Here is a 23,633-nt window from a genome sequence, read left to right on the forward strand (position 1 = left end):
ACTGTCATAAAATGTCAAAAATAAGCTCTCCTGACTCTGGAATAGTGCCTAAGTTGTGGAAAAGGGCGTGGAGCTCCTGTCTTCACTAAGTGGCCTAACAGTTTTTATGCTACATATAAAATATTATATGTAATATGAGTTATTTATATGACTCATCATAATGAAACATGAGTTCTAAAACCACATATTTGTCACACAGGACTGGGAAAATAATGTTAGCATTGAGTTTGACAGTGTGGTAAACAACAGAATAGTAGCCGAACAGCCAGGAAGCAGGCAGGTGGTTGATAGCAGATCTTCTTTCTTGTACTTACACATAAGCCACATTGTTAATTTGCTAGTTTACCTGCAGTTTACCGCAGCCCAGGTTAAGTCTACACACTGGCTGTTACCTGTTGGTGTAGATCTCATTTTAAACATATTATCTTTTGAATGAATGCGTTTGTATTACATACTTTCTTTAGCAGACCAACATGCTTACAGTATCAGTGCTAAAAAAAAGTGTTTTACATGAAGTGTATACTATATTTATTTACAGCTAAAGGGAGTGTTGTTAGTTTGAAATAAAACTAACCACCCTGAGGAAAAAAAGTGTTTGTCTCTTGGTTTCCAGCTCACAATATTTTATATCAAAATTATACTCAAAGTTTTGAAACAAGTGTGTTGTAGGAAAAAATGATTCCTCACATTAAAGTTTTGAGATACATTAACGAGGTAAATATGGTCGAGTCTCACTACTTTAAAAGCATTATGTCAGTGTTGATTTGATAGCTTAAGCTGCTCTCTCGGGATGAAGTAAAAGTGGAGCAAGCAGCAAAGTTGCACTAGTATATAAGAAATGTTAATTCCTTATGTACTAGTCTTTATGTACTTAAGATAAGCGTTTATCTTAAGTATTAGTCTGGTTCTTTTATGTCGATTTGAATGTAAAGTATACAATAAAGCAGAGAATAAAAGATACCTTAGCAGTGTGTGTGTGTGTTTCTTTTTTGATTGGCAGCAAGTTTGTTCCCCTTCCTCTGATGTTAGACTGATGAAAAACTGCTTTTAATATTTTCTATATGTACATTTAGTTTTAAATGTGCTTTTTAAATAATAGACTGGAATATTAAAGTAACCTGTACCATCAAGTGCTGCTGTTCTGTTAACTTTTGCAATATCTTTTCAGCACCTCAGGTTTCTTCAAGAGGCTGTGACCTACCTGGTTAAATGCGGATTTGACTGGCACACAGTGGTACAGGTTGGTATCACATAAATCACTAATGTCTGTTTATTTTTTTAAAAAAAAACCCCCAAAGAAACAGCTACAGTCAGGTAGCTGCTGTTTAGCAGATAAAGTAGTACCCAGGAGTAAGGGAGGTACACTCAAAGCAACTGTATTAACTGTGTTTTGATGAAATTTGGAAAATTTAAAGCTCTGAAAACACAGGAATTTATCTAAATATGTTCAAACAATATTTAGGTGTATTTATTCAAATATACACATCATTACAATGCACTACGTCTTAATCCTAAAGTATTTTTGATGTTCTCACCAGAATTCAGTTCATTTCATTTATCATATGAGAAAGATATTCCTTAGCAGTAGTATTGCTTTTAAAAAAAAAACCCTCTTAGTTTTTTTTTTTTTAAATAAATGACATCATGTTTCCAGTCACAAAATAAATATAAAATAAATGGGTACCTAAATGGGTACCTTCAGATGCTCACTTATTTCTAATGGTCACTGTATTTGTACAGATTCAACACAGGATGCTCGTAAACTGTGAAATTCTAAACCAGCTGGCACAGCTAGAATTCATACAAATACATAATATACACAATCTGGCAGGCGGCAGTGGTGTGGATCGTCTACTGACAGACTATTCACATTGTTCTCAGTGTCAAGTTCTGTCCCTTTTCTACAAGCCTCATTCACTGTGTGATCAAAGAGCAGCATAACTGTGTTTTGCACCCATGCTACTTAAACATAACACCACCAGTTAACTGCCAAACACATCCTGGTTTGTTTCCTGTGGGAATTGTTTTCTATTGAAATTCTCTTCTTTACTTGCTTTTTACTTTCACTTAAACCCACTAGGTTTAGCCACCATAAACTTTATTGTCCTTTTGTATTTTTTGTTAATCAAATATTTTGTTTCACAATTTCTCGCCATAAGAACAGTTTCTTCCCCTCTGCTGTTGGACACATGAACAATAAACGTACGACTGTTCCCACCACTAACACATGACCCACGCTGTGTTCACTGCATCATTCCATGTTTGGCACTGATCACCACCTGCACTCATGCACATATCTTTCCACGTAGCACTTTTAATTCTTATCCCTACTTTTATTTTTTTCCATGTCTATTTAAGTGCTATTTATGACACTATGTTTGCACTGAAGCACCGCAGCAATTTCCTAATGTTGTAAACCTGCTCAACATTTGGCAATAAACCCCTTTCTGATTCTGATTCTGATTCTGAAAAAAAAAACTTAGTTTGTTTTAAAGAAAAAAGACCCTACCCTTCACAGATGTCATCCTGTCTCACTGACAAATTACTTTGGAATGACTGAGCTTTGGATTGTGGCTACCCCTATAATAAATCATCACAGCAGCTGCACCATCTGTTCCTAAGCTAAGCACCAGCACTGGCTATTTTAAAAAATTCTGATGTAGCTAATCAGGCATGTTTCTCATTCATTTGTGATATTGCTTTTTATTTTCTGTGGGATTCTGTGAGATATGACTTTTTTCCCCTTTTATTCAGCTATCAGTAGTTCTAGTATTTGTCGTGTTGATTGAGAAGTGTACCTATATACTGTAAATTGTCCAAGAATCCAATATGGGATCATATCATACTATATTAGTGTCATCAGGTAGGGACAATGGTAAATGGCCTGTAAATGGCCTGTATTTGTATAGCGCTTTACTAGTCCCTAAGGACCCCAAAGCGCTTTACATATCCAGTCATTCACCCATTCACACACTGGTGATGGCAAGCTACATTGTAGCCACAGCCACCCTGGGGCGCACTGACAGAGGCGAGGCAATGCAAAGCAAACGTAGTCTATGTGTTACCTGATGGGTACAATGTTGTTCCTGCTGCTGCTGCTTATAGTGCTGGAGGGCAGGGCTGTGCTGATCTGAGACTGTAGACATTAGAAAGTCCACAGGAGAAATGGTAGCTTATTGAACAAGTGTTATGAGATAATAATAAAATGCAAAGTTTGGCGACAGTGCTTGGAACCATAAGGCAACAAAAGTGAGAAATAAACTCAGCTCTGCCTGTGAATCACTCTTTGCCTCTCTTCCTCCTTCCATCTCCTCATCTCATCTATCACTCTCCACTTGCTGTCCGTCTGAGAACAAGGCACAACTTGATATTGCAATAATCCAGTTATTCTCAAACTTTTTACATCATTCCCCACATGGCAGGAATCCTTCTAAACAAAACTATGACAGAAAGCCTAGCAGCAAATTTATTTAGATAATAAACTCATTCACAATTTCTGTTTTGAACAAACAGCTTTCCTTTCAAACAACTGTTTGTAACTTTTGTCACTAGACTGATTCATTAGTCTGCATCACTTCTTCAAAAAAGCAACAAGTTAAACAGAATATGAACATTGCCAAACATGGAAAAATAAAGTTCAGTCTTAGTCTTATAAAAAAGAAATCCAGAAAATTGTGAACAGAGATGAAAAATATATAATTTAGTGAGAGTCTACTGTTCACTCTTTGGCTACGTTCACACTGCAGGCGAAAGCACAACAAATCCGACTTTTCTGACCCTATGCGACCCATATCCGATCATGGTATGACAGTGTGAACGGCTGTCAGATTTTGACAGAAATGTGCAACTATCCTTTGAAGCACCGCTCCTCTCTAAAACAGCAATTAGGATAATTATTAGGCCATATGTAAATAACACGATAACTTTATAGTTTAAAGAAAAATTGGGAAACGTAATGTCCGAAGTCTTTATATTAAGAACCATCAGTCAAACAATACTGTTCGGTCTGGATCTAAACAGAGCGCGTTGTGTGTGACGTCTTCTTTTGCGCATGCGGGCCGCTTTGAGGGTTCACAGACTAGAACGTGTTGGTAGGGGGGGATCGTGCTTCACTATAACGTAACGATATAAAGAGAAAAAGACAGCTATAACTCCATTAATGAAACTTTAGGTTCATTTAAGTAGTTGTATTCACGATAATTACTTTTAAACACTTGGAGCTTGTGAGGTCCGAAGTCTGTTGCAGCACGTGGATTTGCTGTGTCCATCATCTGTGGACACAAGCAAACGAAACAGAGACCTGACTTTATATATTATTTAAACAAGAACAACGAAGGCAAGAGGGACCGGGACGAGGCTTTTTGTCCTTCAAACAAAAGTAAGTAAGATCCGTGTATCACGTGGGCAGCGAGCATGTCCGCTGGGTTTGATTAAAATATCTGTTATTTGATTAAAGGAAGAATATTTTGCGAGTTTTCCCTCTTTTTAGTGTGCTTCCTTAAAACAGCTACAGTTTGGATTGCATTGTAGTCGTTAGAGGAAGTGACTCGTGTCCTTTGTCTCCATGGTTTTATTTCCCAAAACCGGCTTACCTGAATAATTAATGAATTCAGCCACAGTTGTGGCTGGTTTCTAAGGTGATGTCTGCACAGTGACCAGTTTCTATGACTGACCAGGTTTACACCGACTCAGTTAATAGATTATATATACATCATCGCTTTATGTTTATAAGAAAAGAGATCCTGAGACCTGTTTTCCTAGTTTTTACTGTTACTAAGCTTATTTTGTGAGAGGGGTTCATTATATGTTCAGATGATTTTTTTATAACTTAAAAACGTATATTTTGACCCAGCCTTTTGAGTTTTAGTTTATTTGGATGTTATGTTTAAGTTCTTTAGGGTAGCTAAATTCGTTTGTTTATTAGTTTCTCTTGGTGTTTTCTACCCCTGTACTTAAGTTTCCCTCTCCCTGTTTTCTTGCTGCGTGTCTTATGTTGTCAAGTTTATATTGTCTCGTCTGCCCTCATGGTTCCCAGTGGCGGAGCGGGGGTGGGGCGGCTTACTGGGCTTAAGCCCGGGTTTTTTTTCAGAAGCCCGGGGTCTTTTGGAGTGTAATTTTTTCATAGTCAGATGCCTGGCTGACACTGCATAAAACAAAAACTACGCACAATATTCGAAGCACATTGTGCACACTGTGGGAATTTACGACTGTGCACGAATCCCCCCTAATATTGGTATATATATGTGTGTGTACCACCGGCAGATAGAGGAGGTGGCTGATATCCAGAAATCCTACCAGTGGCTGGACAAAGCCGGACTGAAAGACAGCACAGAGGCACTAATCATGGCAGCACAAGAACAAGCTCCGAGTACAAGATCCATAGAGGCTGGGGTCTATCACACCAGACAAGACCCCAGGTGCAGGCTGTGTAAAGATGCCGCTGAGACAATCCAGCACATAACAACAGGGTGCAAGATGCTAGCAGGCAAGGCATACATGCAACGCCATAACCAAGTGGCCGGCATAGTGTACAGGAACATCTGTGCCGAGTATAACCTGGAAGTCCCGAGGTCAAAATGGGAGATGCCCCCAAGGGTGGTGGAGAATGACCGAGCTAAGCTCCTGTGGGACTTCCAGTACTGAGGCAGGTTATTGGTCGGTAGTTGGAGGGGACCGGTCCCTTCTTGGGGTCCTTGGGGATCAGGACCGTCCGACCTTCGGTTAGCCATTCCGGGTGTCTCTCGTTAACTAGCAGCTGGTTCATTTGTGCTGCCAGACGCTCGTGGAGTGCAGTCAGCTTCTTTAGCCAGTAGGCGTGAACCATGCCGGGCCCTGGTGCTGTCCAACTCTTCATACTGGAGACCCTTTCTTGGATATCTGCCACTGTGATGGTTACTGGACCCTGTTCAGGGAGGTCGCTGTGGTCTGCCCTCAGATCCACAAGCCACTGAGCATTGCCGTTATGGGTTGCGTCCTTCTCCCATATGCTCTTCCAGTATTGCTCCGTCTCCAGCCTTGGTGGTGCTGTTCTCTTATTGTTCCCTTGCCACTGAGAGTACACCTTTGCTGGTTCTGTGGAGAACAGCTGGTTTATTCTCCTACCTTCTATCTCTCTGGTGTACCTCCTCAAGCGGCTGGCCAAGGCTGTGAGTCGTTGCTTGGCAGTTTCCAAGGCCTCAGGTATGGACAGTTTGCTGTATTTCTTATGTACCTTCTTTGCTGCACCTTTCTGCAACTCCGGTAGTTGGCTAACCTCCCTCCGTGCTACTTTGATCTTGCCCTCTAGCCTCCTTCTCCATGGAGGGTACTGCCCCTTGTGGCTGTTCAACTTGTAGCCAAGCATCTCACTGATCACTGCTGCCGTATTGTAGATCAGCTTGTTAGTGTCGGTAATCATGGTTGTAGGTATCGTCCGTAGTGCTGCATTAACATCATCTAGCAGACCTTCTGTGGGTACTTCACGTAATCTTGGTAATCTTGGCTGATGATATCTCCCCCCTGACCTGGCGTCCTGACTCGTCAATCGTCACATATATATGTGTGTGTATATATATATATATATATATATATATATATATATATATATATACACTGAACAAAAATATAAACGCAACACTTTTGTTTTTGCTCCCATTCCCCATGGGATGGACGTAGAGACCTAAAATTCATTCCAGATACACAATATAACCATCCCTCCCAAACAGTGGTCACAAATCAGTCCAAATGTGTGGTAGTGGGCACATCTGCTATATTGAGATAATCCATCCCACCTCACAGGTGTGCCACATCAGGATGCTGATCTGACATCATGAGTAGTGCACAGGTGTACCTCAAAAAAAAAAAAAAAAATAATAATAATAATAATAAAATATATAAAATATACAGAGTTGAATATGTGCAAAACAAGTGGCATTTATATACAGTGTGGAGTGCATAATGTTGAAGTTCCAGTAGTGAAGCTGAGGTGTCTATGACGTGTTCAGCAGTCTGATGGCCTGATGGAAAAAGCTGTCTCTCAGTCTGCTGGTACGGGACCGGATGCTGCAGAACCTCCTTCCTGATGGAAGTAGTCTGAACAGTTTATGGCTGGGGTGACTGGAGTCCTTGATGATCCTCCCCGCTTTCCTCAGGCAGCGCTTCCTGTAGATGTCTTGGAGGGAGGGAAGCTCACCTCCAATTATCCGTTCAGAGCACCGCACTACTCGCTGGAGAGCTTTGCAGTTGTAGGCGGTGCTGTTGCCATACCAGGTGGTGATGCATCCAGTGAGGATGCTCTCAATGGCACAGTGATAGAAGGTCCTGAGGATGCGGGGGCTCATGCCGAATCTTTTCAGTCTCCTGAGAAAGAAGAGGCGCTGCTGCGCCTTCTTCACTGTTTTGTTTGTGTGTACTGACCACGTAAGATCCTCAGCCAGATGTACTCCAAGGAACCGGAAGCTGCTCACTCTCTCCACAGCAGCGCCGTTGATGGTGATGGGGGTGTGTACTTCTCTGCACCTCCGGAAGTCCACTATCAACTCCTTTGTCTTTGCGACGTTGAGGGTGAGATGGTTGTCTTGACACCAGTGGGTCAGGGCGCTGACCTCCTCCCTGTAAGCCGTCTCATCACCGTTGGTGATAAGACCCACCACTGTAGTGTCGTCTGCAAACTTCACAATGATGTTGGAGTTGTTAGTGGCTGTGCAGTCGTAGGTGTAGAGTGAGTACAGGAGAGGGCTCAGTACACACCCCTGTGGAGCACCAGTGTTCAGTGTGATGGGGGATGAGGTGATGCTGCCCAGTCTGACCACCTGGCGTCTGTCAGACAGGAAGCTAAGGATCCAGCTGCAGAGGGAGCTGCTCAGTCCTAGATCCTGCAGTTTCCTGTCCAGCTTCGAGGGAACGATGGTATTGAATGCTGAGCTGTAATCTACAAACAGCATCCTCACATACGTGTCTCTCTTCTCCAGGTGTGACAGGGCAGTGTGTAGTGTCAGGGCTATGGCATCATCAGTGGACCTGTTGTGGCGGTATGCAAACTGTAGAGGGTCCAGTGAGTCGGGTAGTGCAGAGCAGATGAAGTCCCTGACCAGCTTCTCGAAGCATTTGCTTACGATGGGGGTCAGGGCTACAGGTCGCCAGTCGTTCAATGAGGAGATGGTGGAGGATTTGGGTACAGGGACGATGGTGGCCATTTTGAAGCAGGCTGGGACTACAGACAGAGAGAGGGAAAGGTTGAAGATGTGCGTGAACACTCCAGCCAGCTGAGCCGCGCATGACCTGAGGACGCGGCCGGGAATCCCGTCCGGACCAGTAGCTTTGCGTGCGTTCACCTTCCTGAAGCACTTCCGCACATCCTCCTCAGACACAGTGTGCGCACTGACGTCATCCGCGGTGCGCACACTGTCCGGTCTCATGGTGTTCGCTGTGTCGAATCTAGCGTAGAATACGTTTAGATCCTCACACAGAGAGGCCGTGGTCTGCGGTGTGCTGGTTTTCCCTCTAAAGTCTGTGATCGTGTTTAGTCCCTGCCACATCCTCCGAGGGTTGTCAAACTGTTGCTCCACCCTGTCCCTGTACTCACGTTTGGCTGCTTTGATCGTCTTCCGGTCTTACATACAAAGCTGTATGTAACGTTTCTCGCGATTAGTATCATGGTTGCTAGGCAACCTGAACAGTGCGACGAAGGCTAGACCGTCCCATTTCACAAGCCTCTCACTTCCGCACTTCTCGTACTTATAGTACGCACCGTACGTAGTACGCGTAGTGCGCGTACTTCAAGCGTGCGGTCTCTGAATTGGGACACAGCCTTTGTGTCGTTATGTCAGACTTGTGTCCGCTGTTTCCCCATGTGTTTCCACTTCCCCTAATCATCCTTGTGTGTATTTAGACTGTGTGTTCATTCTTTGTCAGGTCATCTATTGTTCACGTCATGTTTTCCACGCCATGTTTCCAAGTTTCATGTCTAGGTTTTTCTTCTTGTTTGTTTAGTTCTCCCAGTTTAGGTTAATGTCAGTTTTGCTTCAGTTTGCCTTGCCCTTTGTTTGTACCTTATTTTACCAGCCTCATTAAACGGCTTGGTTTTTGTTAGCATTCAAATTTTTTTCTCTCTTCCTTGGAGTCTGCATTTTGGGTCCTTTTTGTCAATCCACAAAGTCTGCTACTGCCAGACTGAGCTGGCGATCAGGATAAACCGTCACATGAAGCTGGTTAACAAGTTCAGACATTAATTTGGGTTTCCCCTACGCCAGGGCTGGGAAACTCCAGCCCTCAAGGGCCGGTGTCTTGCAGATTTAGATATCACCCTCTTCATTAACAGGTTTCTGGAGAACTTCAAGACATATTGAAGAGATAATTTAGCAATTTAAATAAGATGTGTTGGATCAAGGTCACATCTAAAACCTACAGGACACCAGCCCTTGAGGCCTGGAATTCCCCATGCCGGCCCTACACGTTCACAAGAACAGGGTGGTCTTGGCAGCATCAATGTAAAAGAGCCGTTTCATGGGTCATATGACTCTTCCACTGCGCAAAGTGATCCCTATGAGTGTAACATTTTATTAGAGACATTACATGATGATGATAAAATTCTGATCAGAACTTTGTAAATACCTTAAAAACCAACACTGTTGGTGCAGAAAATCATTAATATGATGATTTAATGCACATGATGGGAAAACAAACATTTTAATTAAAATTGTATAACCAAGCTTGCTCTCAGTGCTGCTGTTTATGTCTAAGGTGATAGATGCCCATCAGAGCTCTGGAAATATAAACTGGATCCTTTGAAACTTGAAGCTTACAATTCAAAAGCCTAAAAAAAAAAAAAAAACATCAGTTTGACATAGATTAGATTCAGATTAGATTAGATACTTATAACAAAATCTGTACTTCATTTAGTGGCTTTAAGGACGGCTAAACAAAACATATAAAACGTATTGCCACATCAGATAATCTATATCACACTTATACATGCTGTAAAATAGAGAATCAGTGAAAACATTGTTGACAATTTTTGAAGACCCGGTATTTTGATATAACTTGCTCCAGACAGTTAAAGCTTTTATTCTCTCAGCTGCAGACATGGTGCAGTTTAAGGGTTTAACAGTAAAGACTGAAGTGATGGCAGGATCCTGTAACCTATGTATAGAGGCCTATACAACAAAGCTGGATTTTGACTTATGCAGGTACCTTCAGGAATAACCTTGGATTTCTGTACTGTGAAGGTGATTCACTTCTTACTTTTTACTATTTTCTGGAGAACTGATTGTTCAGTAGGTGGTGATTTAGTACCTGTTAGTCTCTAATCTGAAACTTGACCTGCTTTGGATGATACACAGCAAGTGAGCTGGGTCGCAGGGTTAACCCAGGGTTCATCCTGAAGTCCTGGATAAGCTAAACTCCTGCTTCATACTACAGGCCACTGGTTATGTTGAACCCCTTATTTCAATACAAACATGATAGTTTCTCAGTGAACTTGGACTTATAATGTCTCATAATGACTCAAAACCCAATGAGGAAGGATTGTGTTATTAAATTAGTATTTCAAGGATGCATTTTTCTGCAGCAGGTGCCTGTTCAGATATGTCTGAGGAGAAGAAGAGGAAGCTTTCAACAACAGCTTCTGAACCTTGTGAGCCATCAGCCAGGTATTACTCAACTATTCATAAATCATCACATGTAGCCATGTTTCCAAAGCAGAGGGAAAGAGTGTAAAATGTAAATAAATGCAAAATCAAATGATTTGCAAGACATTCTTCAGAAGTAAAGTTGGGGTTCGGGACTTCAAAGATTGTGCCGGGGAATTTAAAGAATAATGTTTTCCAACACTTAGTGTCATCAGTCTCTTAGAGAAAGACGATGTATTACAGCAGTAAACACACCCCTGTTTCATCTTATTGAAATGCGCTGCTGGCATTCAATTTAAAAAGTAGCCTACTTTGTTCAATAAATAAATACATTTTCCTAGTTTCAATGTTTGATGTGTCGTCTTTGTGCTATTTCCAATTATTCCAATGTATGTCACTGGATTCTGTTTATATTTACAATTTATATGTTGTGTTATCAATTTAATAAACAGGGTTGTAAAATGTTTAAATACATTTAATGGAAATCCTGATGTTTTACTTGTTTAGGGTGTCTTTTACTGTATGTGTGATGTGTATCCTGTGTGTTTTGCTGACGGCATATTTGATTTGTGAAAAAAAAATTTTTTTAGTGCAGTTGAGTGGTCTCAGGATTTCCCCTGCAGTTTTTGCATTAAATGTGTAAATTTTTTGTGTAGGTGACTTCTCTCGACATCAATAAAGTGTTAAATAAACTTTCGTCTTAGTTCACAGAAAAGTGTTGCCGGGTCCACGGGTCCCAGATGTGTCTCCATTAAGAGTGATCGATCCAGGATTGAACCTCTCGTCTTTAGAGATGAGGAATCAAAATGGAAACAGTAAACATTGTTCTTACTAATATAAAATATCTTACTGATCTCTTTCTGTTACAATAAACCACAGTGTATAGATAAAAAGTGCATTTCCATAAAAAGTTTCAATAGTTGAGCAAAGCGTTGACTGCTCAGTGAATGCTTATAAAGTTTTTACACTAAATATATATATCTTTATAGTTTACAGAGTGCAACGGAGTTCACATCTGAAAGTTCCGTTTCTGTGCAGAGCGATGAATCCACTCACCAGCAGCTCAGGTAATTCTCATTTCTGCTAAATCTTCTCTCAGTTTCTTAAAAATACTGAAGGGTAGGATTAGAAGTGATTGAGTTGTTTTTTTGTAACTCTAAGGAATATTGGAGTCTTTTTTTTTTTTTTTTTTTTACCAGGATATCTCTTTCAGTGTTCATATTAATGCACCAATTTCTAGTTTCTTTGTGACAAGTCAGTCAAAGATCCTTTTTTCAGACTGCATGTGTGCATCTCCCTCTTTGGCTGGGACCTGCTCCCGCAGTAGAGATGTCACTGACGGCATTTGTGGCCATTTCGCTGAATGTCTTGACATACTGATGTGAAAACTCACATGCTTTAATAATCTTTTCAATGCCATGTTGATTTCCCTCAGAAGCTTTTTTTCTGAATGTTTGTCCCCAATGTTAATAGCGTAGACTCACTTAGTGTAGCAAAGTTGTACATGAGCTTCAGGTTTATCAGAAAGGTTTCAAAAGACTCACATTGGTATTGAATTTGTAAGTGAAAAATTTATATCTTAGATGTTTTAGTATATTTAGGAGGACAATGGGCATCAAACTTCGAGATAACTTTATCAAACTTCCCTTCATCCTAATCTGGTTTGCTGCATATGAATGTGTTGAACACTTCAATAATCTGAGGCCCTGCTATTGTGAGCAATAACATTACCTTTCTTACATCCGGCTTGGTTTCAGATATACAGCTGGAAGGTGTGCCACTTACTGTTGACATTTTCTATCAGCTTCAAACATATCGTTTTCTACAATGCACTTAAGCTTGGAATTTTGCTCCTGGCACTGTTTGTCTCTGTACTTCTGCAGAATGAGTCATTTAAGCCCCTGCAACATACCTCTATTAATTTTCCTTTACTTTAGGCAAGTAGAATGTACAGCACACCAGGCTATATCTTTTTTCACCTTCCTACCATAGAGATCATGCCTTCGTCCCTACAAAATAGATACTGTTGCCTTGTGGTATGACATCAGAAATGACATCAGTTTTACCACACAAAATATCTGATCATTACTGCATTTCTTGATTTCATTGAGGTTTGTGAGCACTCATTTATCCACAGCTCTCTTTACGTTAGTACAGGATTTCAATCAGGTTTAGGTCTCGAGTTTGACAACTGACCATTGCAACACCTTAATTATTTCCTTTCAGCCTTTCTGTTGCAGATTTGCTTTTGTGTTTGAGATCATGGTTCTGTGGTGTAATTGCATTGCACAGTAGATGTTAATAGAGCCAGTCAGTGTAGTTAGGCCTGATGGCAGCTAGAGGGCGAGACCGGTGGGTTTGAACAAAAATGGAATGTTATGTGGAACAGAGAAGAACGGAAGAATAAAGAGTTGGTTATGGATCATACAGTGGACCCGCATATAATTAATAGCACGGCATGGTGTCAGAAGTCCTGTACTGATCCATGCAACCTCGACTGAATGAACCTGTATCTTGTGGAGCTTGTGGAAAATGAGAGGGAGAATATGGCGGATGAAAGTGCACAGAGAACGCTGGTGTCATGCCAAAGTAGTTTGTAATTTGTTTCCTCTGCGTCGGGAGCAAACGCTGCGCTGTCCAAATCAAGGACAAACAGTATCCCAGAGTGTTGATTTTTACTTTACAAACACTTCTTATAATGACTAACTACTCCTGAAATTTTTGAGATGTTACCTCTTTATACGGGAAAGTTATAGTGGGATACAAATAATATCAGGATGATCCTGCCACAATTTGTCCCTCCTGTGTAAATCATGGACAAACAGTATCCCACATTCCTGATTTGTAGTACACAAACACTTCTTATTATGAGGTATTACTCCAGAAACTTTGGAGGATTTAGCTCTTTATACAGTAAAGTTACAGGAGGATAAAAACAATTATCAGGCAAAATGTTCTTGTGTTAAAATAATCCCGTCACCACGTGAGAACAATAAATATATACAATTCTCTGTTGTAACCCTCAAACTGAATGGTAATGTAACAAATAATAATTGTTAACTTTTTCACAAAAGTAAAGCATCAGTACTTCCTGTGTGCTCCCGACGCAGGGGAAACAAATTCTGTTGGGGATACCTACTTTGGCACAGCAGCAGTCTGAGTTTAACAGCTGAGCAAAGGACAACGTACGTGGGGGTACGTGATGGATTCCAGGCTTTTTTCATTGTGAAAAAAAATGTGATCTATGAATTTTCCAAATTCAACATGCGCTGACAGGGAGAAAATGAGATGGTGGATGCTTTTGTGACTGCACTGTATGTACTAGCAGAACACTGCAACTGTGGAGGGCTACATGATGAACTGATACGCGACAGGCTCGTTGTCGGTCTCACGGACAAACGGCTGTCAGAACGCATGCAGCTTGACCCAGATTTGACCCTGCAGAAAGCTATCAAGATGACGAGGCAAAGTGAAGAGGTAAAGCAACAACAATCCTCCTTACGAGGTGACTCCAGAGCTGAGGCTATCGATGCTAAGTCCATAGATAGAGTGCACAAAATTAGTCGTAAGCCTGCTAGAATCAAACCTCTCCAGACTGATAGTCATCAAGCTAAAACACGTGGGTTCTGAGAAGACAGCAAGAAAGGGGCATCGTATGGCTTAGGGGGTGTGCAGCTTCAAAGATGGGATGAGGAGTGGAGACCCGTTGCCTATGCATCACGTTCCCTCACTGCAACAGAACAGAGATACGCTCAGGTTAAAAAGGAGGCTTTAGGTCTGACCTGGGCTTGTGGGAGGTTCCGCAGCTTTCTTATTGGCATACACTTTCAAATGGAAACAAACCATGAGCTGCTGCTGAGTCTGCTGTGGAAATTTTGCAAAAGTGTATGGCTTTCGTCACATCACGAGCAGCCTGAAATATCCCCAAAGCAACGGCGAAGCCGAACGGGCAGTTAAGACTGTCATGAACCTATTACAGAAAGCTGCTGATCCACAATTGACTCTACTCGCTTACAGAGCCATCCCACTACAGAATGGCTAGTCCAGCCCAACTCTTGATGGGGAGACAGCTTTGCACCACAGTGCCAATACTGCTATCTCTGCTTGACCCTGCACATCCTGATAGTGTGGTTGTCGCCCGGAGAAAGAAGGAGAGTAGGACTAAAGAGGCACAGTCATTCAATTTCAATTCAATTCAGTTTTATTTATATAGTGCCAAATCTCGACAAAAGTCGCCTCAAGGCGGTCATACAACCTTCGTCATCGCGCACGTACCCTCGACAGGCTCACTCCATGGCAAGAAGTGTGGATCACAGACCAGAGAGCCAGTGGCGCCATTATTGACAGCCACACCACACCACAATCATATCTCGTGGAGGGACCTCGTGGGACAATTAGGCGGAACCCTCGGCATCTTGTTCCCATGAAACGCCCTCCAGACCAAACAGAGTGATAGTGGGGAGCCAGAATTGGCAGGATCCGGGGAGCAGTGCTCCACAGACATTCCAGTGACAGTTTCTTCAGAACTTCCATCTACACCCAGAACCAGATCTGGGAGAGTAGTTGTGAGACCAACCAGACTAGACTTGTAACGGATCACATGAAAAGCACACCCCTCTGTCACAGTATTCTTTGCACAGTAAGGGAAAAGCTAAAGTTTGTAATTTTCAAATATGTATGTCCAGAAGTTGGGAAGCACCAGGGATGGGAATCATACAGTGGACACGTGTATAATTAATAACATGACAGGTTCTGTTTCATTAAACAATTTCTGCCAATATTTAACTGTCAGACAAATGGCCTCACATTTGTTTCTAGAATACTTTGGTAAACAGACGTTTCCATCAAACGTGTTGCTGTGCATCATGGACAAATGTCTTTACTTTGGTCTCATTTGTTCAAAGGATGTTTTTCCAGAACTCTTGTGGTTTATTCAGATGCAACTTTACAAACCTAACCTGTGCTGCATCGTCCTTGAATTTTACCTGACCTAAAGTTTTTGTTCATGATTATATTTAGCAGTGATATTTGGCAAAACATCAGCACAGGTGAGGACAAGATGTTAACAGGGCATAACCTCACCTTAACAGAGTGAAGAAGCGTTTTAAAAATGTTATTTAAGAATTTGGCCTCTGAGAAAATCGTTTTGCTTATGTTATCATATAAACTGCTCATGAATATAAATGAAGGCTTTGTATTGTTTTTCCTACAGTTATCCCAATGTGGATCCAAACAGCTGTCTAATGTGTAAGAAGGTTTTGAGGGATCCAGTCCACTTCAAGTGTGGACACTGGTTATGCAAACAGTGTGTGAGCTCAAACTGGGATCAATCTGGCTCACATGCAGAAAATCTCTGCCTGGGTTGTATTGAGAAATGCCACCTTAAGAATGTTGAAAGCACAGGTAAGCTTCCACAGGTAAATGCTACTGTCACTGGGATCTTTGATATGTGTGCACCATTTCTCCTTGGAAATAAAAGTGATTGCAGCAATCTTACACCAGCTAAACTGCATTTATACTGATAACCTTTTCTTGTTGTGTGACATGTTCTTTTGACATAGAGAGAAGTAGCTTGCCATCACCAGTGTGTGAATGTGTGTGTGAATGGGTGGATGACTGGATGTGTAAAGCGGGGTCTAGTCCTTAGGGACTAGTAAAGCGCTATATGAATACAGGCCATTTACCATTTTACTATGTGTATAGCTTCTGACCTAAGGTTGTTTTTGCATCTATAGTTCTTTTACTCTGGCCTGACTTAGTTGACAAGTTATAAAACTTCAAATTTCAATCAAATCAAATGCATTCATGAGCACATTTAAAAACAACACGGGTTGAACCAAAGTGCTGTACATAATGAAAATGGTGAACATTCATAGAAAATACAATGGAAGACTAGTCACAATTGAAGGCTAGAAAATACAAGTGCGTTTTCAAGCGGGTTTTAAAGATGTCAAGCGTTGGTGAAGACCTAATGTTAAGGGGCAGACTGTTCCAGAGCTTGGGGGCAGCAACCGCAAAAGCTCAGTCATATCTGTCTTTCTGTCTGGTTCTGGGGATATCCAGAAGCAACTTATCTGCCGACTTAAGAACTCTGCTTGGAGTATTATTTAAAGTTAAAAAGTTAAAAGTATTAGTTAAAAGGTCCAAGAGATAAGATGGAGCTAATCCATTCAGAGATTTAAAAACAAACAACAAAATCTTGATTTTGATTCTACGACGTACTGGTAACCAGTTTAAACGTGCCAGGATTAGAGTGATATGTTCAAAATGGCGAGTGACTGTTAGGAGTAGGGCCGCCGCATTCTGAACTAGCTGCAAACGAGAGAGTAGGACCTGGTTAATACCAAAATAGAGACTATTGCAATAGTCAAGCCTAGATGAAACAAATGCATGAATCACTCTCTCGAAATCGGCAGATGACAACATGGTCTTGTTTTTTGCAATGGCTCTCAACTGGAAAAAGCTGGTTTTAATAACAGAATTTATTTGTTTCTCAAATGAGAAAGAGCTATCGAGAAACACTCCTAAATTTTTAGCAAACGGCATTCTGAACTTTTCCAGTGGACCAAGGTCAACATTAAGGGAAAAACGGAGGTCAGAGGGTCCGAATAGTATAATCTCAGTTTTTTAATCATTTATATGCAAAATATTCAAAAAGAACCATGATTTAATGTCATCAAGTCAGTCAAGTAAAACTTTAAAACTCCAATCAGTTAAGTAGGATCTGAACCATTTAAGTGCAGTACCCTTAATGCCCACACAGTTTTCCAATCTCGATAGCAGAATCCCATGATCCACTGTATCAAATGCCGCACTCAAAATCTAAAAGCACTAAAATGATGTGATTACCAGAATCGGTAGTCATAAAAGACCATTAAGAACTGTTAAAAGCACAATTTCAGTGGTATGTGGTGCTTTAAAACCAGACTGAAATGATTCTAAGATGGCATTAGTCTCCAGAAAGGCCTGGAGCTGAATAAAAGCAAATTTTTCTAAAATTTTAGACAGAAAAGAAAGTTTAGGGATTGGTCTAAAATTTGAAATAACAGTTGCATCAAGGTTAGTCTTGGGTGGACAATAGTATGTCTAAGATCAAGTGGAACTCCTCCCGTAAAAAGAGAGGTGTTGATAACAGTTAAAACATGAGGGCCAATAGTGTCAAAGACTTCTTTAAAAAGACTAGAGGAGATAGTGTCAAGGTAACACATAGAGTCCTTAAGACAGGAGACTAGTTCAGCCAGAGAGTTCAGAGAAATCGGCTCGAAGTGATCAAACACAACTGAGGAAAACAAGGGAACAGAGGGATCATAGGGCGGAGGAATGAAATAAGACCTAATAGTATCCACCTTATCAACAAAAAAACGTAAAAAGTTTTCACAGGTACCAAGGGACCCTAGTAATTGAGAGGTGGATGGAGGGTTGATAACAGAGTGATTAGTATTGAATAAGATACAAGGGCTGTAGCTGTGTTTGCTGATAATATCCGATAGGTACTATTGGATAGGTAGTTTTTGCTTTATGCACAGCATCTTGATAAAGAGACAGAGCATCTCTTAACATAGCAAAGGAAATCTGAAGTTTGTCTTTTTCCATTTTCTTTCGGTCTTTCTACAGGTCCTTCTAATGGCCCGGGTGTCCTTGTTTAGCCAGGGATCAGTTTTAGGTCTAGAGCGTTTAGTTTTTCTAAAAGGAGCAGCCATATCTAGGACATTTGTACAGGTGACATTAAACATGGTAAGCAAATGATCAACATTTTGCTTAAAGGAGCAATTGTCCATGATAGGGAGACCAGAATTCTGATAAGCAGCAGAGAATTGCTCCGCAGTAACTGGTGTAATGATGCGGTATTGGCGGACAGGAAGAGGAGGCTTAACTAAGAAGTATGGGACAGAAATTTTGAATAAAACAGGCATATGATCCGAAAGGTTAAGGTTACAAATTTGAATATCCTATAGCTGCAGACCGCAGAATAAAACTAGGTCCAAGGTTTGTCCACGCTCATGGGTGGGAGTCTTTACTGATCAGAATGAGATTAAAGGAATTAATAAGATCCAAAAGTTGTTTTTGGTGACAAAAAAACACGAATATTAAAATCACCAAGGATTAAAATGCTGTCAATGTCCAGAATGCAAAGAATAAGTAGTTACAGGAAGGTGTTTAGCTCACACTTGGAAAATACACCTGGTAGTTAGGTTGAATCGAAGCTGGATCACTTTTCACACTTTAAACAAACTGCACCAATCTGGACTTTGGAACCAAACCAAGACCTTCTCCTCAAGTGTGATTATCATACTTGTTGTTCACACCCGCACAAACAAACTTTACCAAAGGGGAAAATGAGCAGAGTTGTACTTATATGAACTAAACAACATAGGTGTGAAAACACTTTAAGACTCCAGTTTTCATCTAAATTTAGGATGCCAAAGGTAGATGCCAAATTTTAACAATTTTGCCCAACGCAGCTTTTATTTATTAAACAAAATGTAATAAATTCCTGTTTACAAATCTGAAAACATTGCTCTGTTTGATTCCAGGGAACATCCTCCCTGTCAAAGTAAAGGAAAATTTGAAAAAGGCAGTGAAAAAGAAATTTGCTCTGACATTTGAAGGTAATGGTGACCAAGAAAATCTACTCCAGAACATCTACACAATGTTGTTCATCACCACCGGAGAGAGTGGAAGACTAAATGAAGAGCATCAATTCAAAAGTAAATGGAAAACGCAATCATCCAATGACTGTTCAGTAAACCTCAGTCACATATTCAAATCGTTTTCTGTCCAAACCAAACCCCACAGAACAGTTGTGACGAAGGGCGTTGCAGGCATTGGGAAGTCTCTGGCTGTGCAGAAATTCATTCTTGACTGGGCCGAAGAGAAGCAAAACCAAGATCTTGACTTTGTTTTCAGTCTTGCTTTCAGAGAGCTGAATTTGATTTCAGGTGAAAAAAGCCTACATGAGCTCCTAACTTTATTTCACCCCACACTGTCAGAACTCAAAGATTCAGTGGACTATACCAAAACCAAGATTGTTCTGATCCTGGACGGTCTGGATGAAAGCAGGTTTCATCTGGACTTTGAAGGCATTAAGACTATAACATCTGTCAAGGAAGCAGCACCTGTGAGGGATCTCCTAGCAAACATCATCCAGGGTAACCTTCTTCCTGATGCAAACCTCTGGATTACTTCCCGTCCAGCAGCAGCCAATCAGATCCCTGCAGAACATGTTGACATGGTGACAGAGATAAGAGGTTTCAATGATCCTCAAAAAGCTGAATACTTCAGGAGGAGATTTAGTCATGATCCTGGTCTTGCTGAAAGGATCATTAAACATATTCAGTCTTCACAGAGTCTCGACATCATGTGTCAGATCCCGATCTTCTGCTGGATTTCTGCAGTGTTATTCCAGGAAGTCTTTGGAGGAGATGTTGAAACTGCAATTCCTCAAACTCTGACAGAGATGATGTCACACTTCCTGTTTGCACAAACAAAGCGTAGAAGCAGAAAATATGACAAGAAGGTTGAGACAAACAAAGAAAAGCTTCTGAAGACACACAAAGAATTTCTTCTGAAACTCGGCAAGCTTGCATTTGAGCAGCTGCTGAAGAACAACCTCATCTTCTATGAGGAAGACCTGGAAGACTTTGGCATTGACATTAAAGAAGCATCCATCTACTCTGGATTTTGCACCACAGTCCATTTGGAAGAACAACTCTTTTCCAACAAAAGGGTCTTTTGCTTTGTGCATCTGACCGTACAGGAGTTCTTTGCAGCTCTCTTTGTCTATGACTGTTTTATTAACAATAATACTACAGAACTTAAAAACTTCCTCATTTTGGAGGACAAAGACCATACGTTACTTGATCTTGTAAAGGTGACAGTTGACAAAGTGCTGGAGAAGAAGAAAAATGGCCACCTGGACTTCTTCCTGAGATTCCTTCTTGGCCTCCTAGTTGAACCCAACCGGAGAGTCCTTCATGGTCTGCTGCCTTCACCAGATCAAAGCCAAGATACTGACAAGAAAATCTTGACTTACCTCAAGTCTATCAGAAGGAAGAACCTCTCTCCAGACAGCTGCATCAACCTTTTCCAGACTATGATCGAGATGAGAGATCACAAAGTCAAAGATGAGATTCAGGAATATCTCGCACTGTCAGATCGTTCAAAAACAGAGTTGACTCCCCTGCACTGCTCTGCACTGGCCTACATGCTACAGGTATCAAAGAATGATCTGGAGGTCTTGGACTTAAAGAGTTACAACACATCAGATGAGGGCAGACGGAGGCTGATACCGGCTGTGAGGAAGAGTAGAAAAGCTATGTAAGTTTGCAGCAATAATTTGCTTTCATGTTGAATAACAACATGTTAAATATACTTTTCTGTCAATCAGATTGTGTAAGGTCAGGGTTTGCTGGAAAGGAACTGTTCTTGATCAAGCTGATCAAGTGTCATCCTTAAACCTTTGTCATGGCATGGATTTAATTTATGACCACAGCAACCACTTCCCTGATGACTTTATGGTCTTAATTGTTACTTTTTTTTTATCCCAAGTTGAATAAAACAAGATAGGATTATTTGATAAAATAATAAAACATTCTGCTCAAAGAAGGCCAAGATCATCCAGCTAAATCAGCTGACATTATCTACTCAATACTTTACAACAAAAAGATGAGAATGGCCAAAATGTAAAAATAAAGGTTTCAAAACTTCTGTCTCATAACACTTTTTAAAACCTTTAATTTTTTCTTTATTTGTCTACAGAATGAAACAGCTTTGTTCTCTTTATACTAACACTTAAACACCCACCCACAGGTTAGCAGATTGCAAAGTGACCTCGGTGTCAGCTGAGCATTTGGCTTTTGCTCTCAAGTTCTACTGCTCATCCCTGAGAGATCTAGACCTCAGTGACAATGACCTGAAAGATTCAGGGTTGAAGTTACTCTGTGATGGACTATCAAGTCAGTGCTGCAGGCTGGAGATACTCAGGTAGTAACACATAAAGTACACCAAAAGACACTAGTAATGGACCTCCTTTAGCCAGATTTAAGCTGAAAAGAAAACTGCTAGAAATGTGACTCTGTATAATAAAAATGATAGTTCTTGCTCTGATTTCAGTGAGGTCTTTATCAATAATAAGTCAGATAGTATACTTAGATTGACAAAGCATTTTCTTTAACACTGTACACTTCTGACACTCAGGAGTCACCATCTTGGTTTGATACCAGAGTGGCAACCCACCAGTGGAAAAAGAAAGGAACATCTGAACTAGCCCATTAACATTGGCATATTACTTTTTCACACAGTGATGTTACATGGGTTGGTTGACGGGGGTTGTTTGGTATTATTATGTGTGGTCAGAAGGTCAATAATAAGTTAACAATCATAGTCAGCTGTTGCAATCATCAGTTTAGGCACATAACTTGCTTTGTTTGGTAAGCAAGAACAAAATGTACTACTGGAATTATTTCAACTGAAAAAGTGTCTGTTTTATCAGGTTATCCGGTTGTCTGGTCACAGCGACAGGCTGTGCATATCTGGCTTCAGCTCTACAGCTCAACCCGTTTCATCTGATAGAGTTGGATCTGAGCTACAACCACCCAGGAGACTCTGGAGAGAAGCAGCTGTCTAAGCTGAAGAATGATCCTCGATACAAGCTGAGCAAACTCAGGTAATGGAATTTTTTTTAAGTAATTTTTTAAAACTTCATTAAGAAACATAATTAAATCTGAGATACTTTTCTCCACAGTGTTGAACACGGTGGAAGTCACAGAATGAAACCAAGCTTCAAGAAATGTAAGCACTTCAGTTATTTTTGGTGGCAATAAGTAACAAATCAATGAAATTATGATCTAGTAACAGATCATTGTTCAAAGTGGCATGGCTTCTTTTTGTTGTTGCAATGAAGTGTTTTCTTATTTCCAGATGCCTGTGAACTCACTCTGGACTCCAACACAGCACACACAAACCTGCTTTTCTCTGATGGGAATAGAAAGGTGACCTGGATGGAAGTTGACCATCCACATCCTGATTCCAAAAAACAGCAGGTGCTGTGTGAGCAGAGCCTCAATGGGCGCTGCTACTGGGAGGTGGAAGTGTTTGGCTTTCTATGCGTTGGGATTACAATCAGAAGAAGAGGCACAGAAGGAAAGAAAAATGAGTTTAAGATGGGATACGATGACAAATCCTGGTGTCTGGTTTTCTCTGATGATGGTTTTTACATTCTGCACCGTAACAAGAAAGTAGACGTGCCTTCAGCTGGATGGCGCTCCAGTCGGGTGGGTGTGTATGTGGATTGTTCAGCTGGCACGCTGTCCTTCTACAGGGTTTCTAATGACAGCTGCATCCTCCTTCATAGCTACAAAACAGCCTTTAACGAACCCCTTTATCCTGCTGTTGAGCTTCACTCTCAGTCGTCTGCTTCATTTTGTCAGCTAACCTAAGTTTCACCTGCAAGTTCTGTCCATCAGTTCCACACATTAAACTGCTTTTACGAGTATCCCATTGTTTTTCCATGTTGTCCTAATGAAGTTCTAGGTCATGTTTCACCTATTGTAGCTACATGGTATTCTTTATTTACTCTATCTTTTTCTAATATTTTTTTAATGATCTGAAACAGTTAAGTGTGACAAATATCCCCCACAAAAAAACAAAAACCCAAAAACTAAGAAATCAGAAAGGGGGAAATACGTTTTTCTGTGCATTGTAACTGCAATTTGCACTCTTGCTGATGAATCTGTTTGGTAGATTTACATAATATTTTCAACTACTAAGTCATTCTTCAAACAAAAAACTGTTCCGTCTCCAATGTGACAATTGGTTACACTTTCCCTGTTTTGTATTTCTCTAAATTTAAAAATTAATATTTTGTTTATGTTGCTTGTCAGAAACAATGTCAGCATTTTAAGTGGGCAGTTCTGTTTCATGTATTTTTTGTAGAACTTATTTGTATTTACTTCAAACTCAAAATCAGGTCTAAACCTCTGAACTCCTAATCTGTAACTTTGAATTCGCAATTTACTCACTTTGATA

General features: G+C 40.7%; 1 protein-coding gene across 1 annotated transcript; it reads left to right on the top strand.

Moving 5' to 3' along the window:
* The first annotated feature begins 1,154 nt into the window (after positions 1-1,154).
* On the top strand, positions 1,155-23,093 carry LOC146635694 (NLR family CARD domain-containing protein 3-like). The gene is made up of 10 exons (XM_085348106.1): positions 1,155-1,240; positions 10,547-10,628; positions 11,312-11,415; positions 11,596-11,674; positions 15,820-16,010; positions 19,142-20,924; positions 21,417-21,590; positions 22,099-22,272; positions 22,351-22,397; positions 22,527-23,093. The coding sequence occupies exons 2-10, from the start codon at positions 10,564-10,566 to the stop codon at positions 23,042-23,044; spliced, it is 3,135 nt and encodes a 1,044-aa protein (XP_085204232.1). The 5' UTR covers positions 1,155-1,240; positions 10,547-10,563; the 3' UTR covers positions 23,045-23,093.
* Positions 23,094-23,633: the final 540 nt, after the last annotated feature.

This window comes from Diplotaxodon limnothrissa, linkage group LG3, assembly GCF_057381915.1.
Source record: "Diplotaxodon limnothrissa isolate DT_005_m linkage group LG3, D_limnothrissa_male_GT1.1, whole genome shotgun sequence".
Classification (NCBI taxonomy): domain Eukaryota; kingdom Metazoa; phylum Chordata; class Actinopteri; order Cichliformes; family Cichlidae; genus Diplotaxodon; species Diplotaxodon limnothrissa.